This window comes from Orussus abietinus, unplaced genomic scaffold (genome assembly GCF_000612105.2).
Source record: "Orussus abietinus isolate OABI.00-Male unplaced genomic scaffold, Oabi_2.0 scaffold47, whole genome shotgun sequence".
In the NCBI taxonomy this organism is placed as follows: Eukaryota; Metazoa; Arthropoda; class Insecta; order Hymenoptera; family Orussidae; genus Orussus; species Orussus abietinus.
Window position 1 is genome coordinate 1 of NW_019396019.1, and position 6,945 is coordinate 6,945.

The 6,945-nt window shown below is 52.3% G+C and overlaps 1 protein-coding gene across 1 annotated transcript; it reads right to left on the reverse strand.

Annotated features, from left to right (window-relative positions):
* Positions 1–594: 594 nt before the first annotated feature.
* On the reverse strand, positions 595–6,825 carry LOC105695238. The gene is made up of 5 exons (XM_012416610.1): positions 6,325–6,825; positions 2,220–2,494; positions 1,697–2,036; positions 1,329–1,466; positions 595–1,257 (listed from the first exon to the last, which is right to left on the reverse strand). Exons 2-5 carry the CDS (start codon positions 2,479–2,481, stop codon positions 1,122–1,124), a joined length of 876 nt encoding a protein of 291 aa, XP_012272033.1. The 5' UTR covers positions 2,482–2,494; positions 6,325–6,825; the 3' UTR covers positions 595–1,121.
* Positions 6,826–6,945: the final 120 nt, after the last annotated feature.

A 6,945-nucleotide genomic window follows, 5' to 3' on the forward strand; every position in this document is an offset into this window, starting at 1 on the left:
ATGAATTACCTGTCCGTTCAGGTACAGGATGTTGGGACCTTGGGGGATCAACGGAGGACGTCATTTGGAAGCGAAACTTCCTTTTCCGTTTTCGGCTACGCCACGTAGTTTCCGAGTTACGCCACTCCAAAGAACCGACCAATCAGAGCGCAGAATTTTTATTTTCGCTGTATCTCCGGAACCACGGGTCGTAAAGAAAAATGGTAAAGAAAGTTTCGTCGCGAAATCCGGTCCCCTATCCATCGCGCCGGTCGTGAACGCCCCCTACCTGAACCGACCCTGTCCGTTCAGGTACCGGAAATTGGGACCCGGGGGGATCGACGGCGGACGTCGTTTGGAAGCGAAACTTCCTTTACCGTTTTCTCCTGCGGTGCGTAGTTTTCGAGTATTCCGGCTTCGGTAACGAGTGACACGAAATGATGATAAATGAAAAAATGCCATCTGCTTAATAATATTGGTAGCATGACGCGCCAGCTTGTGTTAACACTAGAGTATCCAAAATGGCGTTACCGCCGAAAGGGGTATTTCTTCTTATTGACGTCGATTCGATCTCTTAGCGCCTTTCATATAACGATAAGTAACGTATCGAAGGTATTGATTTTCTACTCGAATGCAGACATTTATTTACATCTTATTATGTTGTAACGTTATATATTACCTTACACTTATTCGAATTCTATGTAATGCATTAAAAAAAAAACTTACTAAACTTGCGTAGATTTGCTGGGTAAGTTATAAAACCATACGTTCTTGATCTCGCGTAAATTTCCTATATGCTCTTTCGAGGATCGACTGATGTATTAAGTACTATGGAATAAAACGAGAAATATGATCGGTGTAATTAATAGGTATGACTATATCGCTATATATTATGCACATTCCATTTTACGCAATAATTATTTCGCTATCGGCGTATCTCACTGTCGGGTCTCCAAGATGTACCGTTATATACGATATCGCGTGCATTACCATTGACTGCCAAAAACGAACTAAACGGTACTAGGAAATTTCATTTAAATCGTCTGTTAAGAACCGCGGTAGAGATATTCGTTTCCTATCTAAAAGGTGCTTTGGAGAGCACGTCTTGATTAGTCGGCATTTCGCCCTTTCGAATTTCCTAGCTACATCGAAGAATGCGTCGTATGTTTTTTGTTACTCGTTGATTGTATGTCGAACGATCTATCTTCGAATCCTCTCGTTGTCGGAAAGTTGTCTTCTATATCATTTTCAGCGTACTCGGATGTATTCGAGTCTTTCCTGAAAAAAACGCAACGAAATTTCGAATCTTTTACTTCAAAGGGTTTCCGAATCGACGATCTTATACTTACGTGTATTCGTTTCGTGATGGGAGGAACAATGATTTAGGACAGGCCTTGTAATACGGCCAACATTCTCCGTGCGACTTTCCTCTGTTTTCCGCTTCAACGTATTCTTTCATAAGATAAGCGAACGGAGATCTACTGGCACTGAAGAGAAAACGCGTCATTAGGCAGCTGAACGAATCGATCGGTTAAGGTTCGAAACTTCTCCTTTGACCCGGAAGGGATCGCGACCATTTAACGGGTTAACGATTCGGCTTATCGGGAAACGAATCTCGACCAACGAATGATACGCGGTTAATCTTACTCTTTAATCGATATACGCAGTTAGTCTCGCGTTTCCCATTTAGAGAACGAAATTCCGAAGGCCTACTTACGTGAAGAACAATTTAAGCATCTCTCCGATAAGACCAAAGTTGTCCAAAGGATGACCGTGAACCTCGCAAATCGCCCTCAACAAACAAGCTTTTCCATCCATGCCGAGAGTGCTCAACATATCCTCGGCTGTTCCGTAAAGCAATGCTCGCTCTCCGCCGTGAAACGCGTTCCTCGGTGCATCGGGAGCGTCTCGCTTCTGCAGTCGCCGTTTTATGAACGAGGCGATAAAGTCCGCCATCATCGTGCCTGCCTCGCGACTATTCATGGCCCTGTCGAAGACCGGGGGTAGCGAGCCGTACGGATTTTCGTTATCCGTCAATCCGAGTTTGTCGAGGTCGACTGGAAACGCAAAGTCAAAGGTAACGTTTCGTTACTCGGATGGGTATGAGGCAACGACCGCCGGGATTCGACGACCGGTATGAAACGAGTTCTTTGATAATTATCCCAGTATTTTGATGATACGTTCCATAAGATACACCTCGCTCGCGGTTACGAGCATATTGCACATTTGAAAAAGCTTACTAGTAAACGGAAGACTGATCGTCATGTTGCTCAGAAATCCATAAGGAGGGTATCTGACGAAAGGCATGGCGAGTGTAGGAGTGATCGTCATGATTGTTCCGGGCGGCAGAGCTATCCTTCCGTCGTTCGTGATCCACAGGACTCTCTTCTGTCGGTGATGAGATTCCCGGTGATCGTCGATATCCGGTTTCTCCGGAACTTGGCAATCTCCCCTTTTGAGCAACGTCAGCCCGATCAGCAGAAAGATCGCAGCCATCGTCATGTTGTCAGCTGCCCTGCAAAGACGGCGTTTATTGTTTCAACGAGCGACCGATCTTTCGAGCTTTTAACTCGTTCGCGAACTATTCTTCCCTTTAAGGGTACCCCGACGCCTCCGAAGCAAAACTTTGGGCGAGAAGCGCGTACAAACGTTTACGGCTACTTTAACCGGGGCACCCGATTGGAATAATTATCACGTTCATCGCGTGAGCACGTAAAACGGGCCGGCAAGAAAGCAACGAGTTCAACGCGACGAGGACGAGACCGAATCGACGATGGCGTCGTACACCTGATTGTCATCGATAATTGCTATTGCCCCGGTTACCCGAATCGCCGGAAACAGGAATGTCACTCCACCGTAAAAGCTTTCCAATTGATTTACCGGTCGAATCTTTATCTAGCCAAATCGTGAGAGAAGATTACTCGATGATCAGCCGTTGAAACGTGTTTGAGACAGTGCCGATTTAACCAAGTGATCGTAAAAAAAAATAAGTGTCAATCGACAGCACGCGGTTTGATTGTATATCGGCCGGACTTGTGCGCAACCGTTAGATGCAAGGACTGGTTATCAAATCCGGTATATTACCGTGCGATCTCCGTCCTTGCTAAAAATCTCGACGAGTTGATTCGCAAATATTCGATCGCCGAGTAATCGCGTAACCACGAGTCAACGAACCAGCGCCGTTCCTCCCGTAGTTAGAAAACGCTATCACGATTTCGGCCCCGTTCCTGCCAATGCAAGAGGCCGTTTTTATCGGAGCCTCCTTTAAATTCGATCCACCTTGCGCTAGCCTCCGCCTCGGAGGTTCGCGCGGGCATCTCTCCTCGAGGAATCGCTTCGAATTATCGATGCGTCCCCACCCGGCCCACCGTCGGTCAGGATCTCGTTCGTTTCGGGGAGGAATCACTGACCTCCGTATCCCGAAGGAGCGAACGAGCGCCGAAAACTTCATCGGCGAAACCCGAGAACGTTCCACGAGCGAAAAGAGGACCGTGCAATGGTGTCGCTCGCAGGTGGAATACAAAATCTGCCCTGCATACCGAAGGACCGCTCGCGCGAGCGAATCGGAGTCGAGCCACGAAACGGGAAGTCGCGACTCGGCCCGAAGTCGGACCGATCGAACCGCCTAATTTTGGTGCGTTCAGCGAATCGCCTCGAAACCGTTACGCGTCGACGAATCGGGGCCGAGACCTTACGCCCTGAATGCGAGCTTATAAATTATCTTTTCGCTGTCTTCGTAGTATCGAGTAGCGAGCATAACGAGTCCTACATGCGTACCGAGAAACGGGATGGCCGAAAACGTTCCCGAGGACGATCGCGATCGACGGTCGCGAGCACCTTACGAATATCCGAATGCCCGAACATCGGACGGTCCGAGTACGCGTACGTCCGGCTCAAAGGAACCCGGGGGACGAGCTGGAAGCTACGCGCCGTGAGAGAGCAGATACGGCTCCAGAAACGACCAAAATCCGAACGCAGAAAGAGAAGGATCGGAACGCGTAAACATTAAACGCCGTTACGGATTCGAGCGTTCGCGATCCGGCCCGTTCCGCACCGATACTGCTGGTGGAACGATGCCGCCGGAATGCCTCGAATTCACGCCCGTACGGGAATTTCCCATTTGCCCCTTTCCCGGCTTTTTCCCTGAAGGGCGCGGCGACGATTTCGGGCCGACTGCCCCACCAAATTCTTTAAAGAAAGGTGCTCTTCGAAAAGGAGGGCAGGAACGTGCAAGAGCACGTGCACGCGAGCGTCGAACGTACACCTTACGTAAGGTGAATGCACCGGCGATCGAGACTCCGCCGGCGGGTCAACGTTTTACGAAACGACCAGAAGACGCGTATACCTTGATCGGACGAAAAACCGAGGGAACCCTTGACCATCGCCTGGGCCGGGATGCGCGGTCGCGCCGGCGCGATATCAATCCGCGCAAAGGGGCACGAACAGTGAAATATGCTACGCCATAATACGGACGGGAAGACCACTGCCCTCCGGCGCGGCCACGCCACAGAGGGCACGTGGACAATTTACGGTATGGCGAAGTACGACCAATTCCTGACCCAATATTCACATTACGATCCATCTGGATCCATCGACCACGAAGCATCTGACGCCAGGAGACGCGCGGGTTCGTCGTATCTTAAAAATAATCCATTTTTCTTTCGGCGGGGAGACTCGCAAACGACCCTGCATGTCGCGACCCTACCTGCGGGACCGACGAAGGCGGGGGCGGGGGTGGAGGCGCCGGTCCTCGACGATCCCGCGTAACCCTTCGCGTTATCCTTGGCGTTATCCTTGGCGTTATCCTTGGCGTTATCCTGCGCGTTGCGGTAAATCGGCGGCAATTTTTCAACTTGTGCGAAAAGCGCGCGGCCGATCGATTTCACCGTTGCAATTTCACTGACGCGGTTCGAGACGAAAGGGAATCCGCACACCTTGAATAGAAACGCTGCAACCGAAACGATTTCCGATTCGTGCGGAAATCGTTCGGTGCCTCCGCGTACTCGTTCCGTGGGCGTACGAGCTACTCAGAGAAAACCTAAATTTTCCTTTCTTCCATGCTTCCACTCGGCAGAATCGCGAAAGTCATAAAATGGACGCCGCAAATCGTCTACTCGTTCCGAGCACCTTTTACCATGACCAAGCGATTAAAACAAAAATACCGTTTATCCTAACCGTGGCGTTAACCCTCCTGTGCCAACGCGAACCCGCGAGTCCCCGTACTCGTCCGGAATCTGGTACGGCCCGCGCGAGGAACTAAAGCCGAAATACCGGCTGGCAAAGGCATCTCAAACGGTTTTTTTCCTCCTTTCTTTGAATATCTCGTCAACCAGCAGCGACGAATCGAGTTCCAGGTTCGGATCGACCGCCGCGGAAAGAAACGACTCCTAGTCGTAGCCGACATGCTCCGAAACCGAGACACGTAGAGGCGATTCCTCCGGATCCTGACGAGTTTGTACCGGTCAGGAGTGCCAAACGTCGGGTCGATGGCACGAGTTCGCGAGGAGAATTTCACGGCCGCGGCCGCAAACATCGTCTCGCGAAAGAGTTAGGCTTCTAGGAGCGATTCCTAGCCTCGGGAAGGGGTCGAGGGAAACGAGATACTCGAAGCGGATCGATCGGTACCGCAGTAATTGGACGCATCGGCGTTAATCGCGCGAGACCCCCGGGGAAGGGGTCTCGGGGTTCTTGGGAGCGAGCAAAGATTCGAGAGCCTCCGGAACGAGTCGCGTAATCGGCATTCGCGATTATATCACGACCCCTCTGACAAAGTCATCGAGACGCAGACCGGTAAGCGACGACTCGTTTGACCTCTTGGCAGGTCGCGGCGACACGTGCCAAGGCGAGCCACCCAACCGCATACCTGCTTGCGTTTTTCCGGGTCCCCGGGGTACCACGACGACTCTCGTAAAAGTTTCCGTCAAACTCGATTTGCCTGACCTCCCGGAAAATTAATGGAGAAATTAAACCCGAGAGCCGGGAGCCGGGAGCCGGGAGCCGGGAGCCGAGATGACTCGCGCGGTTCCAGAGCCGGCGCATCGGTGGACCAAATAGCGTTTGCGAAACGATAAAGGTACCGATCTTTAACGATCGGACGCAGCGACGAAGGCGAGACCGTAACGCGACCCGATTAGAAATGAAATCCAAAGGGTCCGTCGCGGCAGGGCGGAGGCAATCCCGATTCCATTCGTGGAATCGCGCAAAAGGAAACGGAAGGGGAAGGAGAAGGGACGAATGCGCGCTCGCACCGGAAGGAAGCGACCGGCTCTCGCGTCGCCGTCGCGGTGCCTACACCCATTCGTGGCCGCAACCTGCCCGACTTCCAGTAAGCGTGGATGGTCTCACCTGCAGCGCAAAGTAAGTCAGCGCCAAAGGCCGTAGAGGCGTGGAGCGGCTTTGCTGCACACTGGTTAACAGGGCTATGGCATAATTGGCGTTGACCGGTGCGCTCGACTCCTTCTTATCGGCCGGCAAATCAAAACAAGCCAGCAGTCCTCCTTCCTCCCGACCGTCCGCCCCTGTCTCCCTTCTCCCCCGAAAGGGTTCGTCCGAGAAGGTAATAGGAATTTTCTCGACGAGGCCACGAAATCTCTGCTCCGCCTCCTGATATTTCCCGATAACATTTGCTCTTGGCGCGGACGCGAGCGAAAAATGGACAATCCGGAGCGAGTTCGCTCTCCCGAGTCGGGTCGCGAGCGCGGCCGACTACTCGACGGCCGGCAACCGGCGATTCGGGGCAAATGACGATTTTCCGGGCAGCTTCCAACGGAAACGCGCTGACATAATGACACGAGAATCCCTGGGAGTAGTCGACTCGCGCCAGTCGCGTGCAGTCGCGTGCAGTCGCGTGCGCCGACCGTGCGAGAACTGGCGAGAACCGAAGGCCACGCATCGCTCGCCGCTCTCCCCGCTCTCCCCGCCACGCGCGCCACGATTTCCCCCGATCGATGGTCCAACCTGTACGGT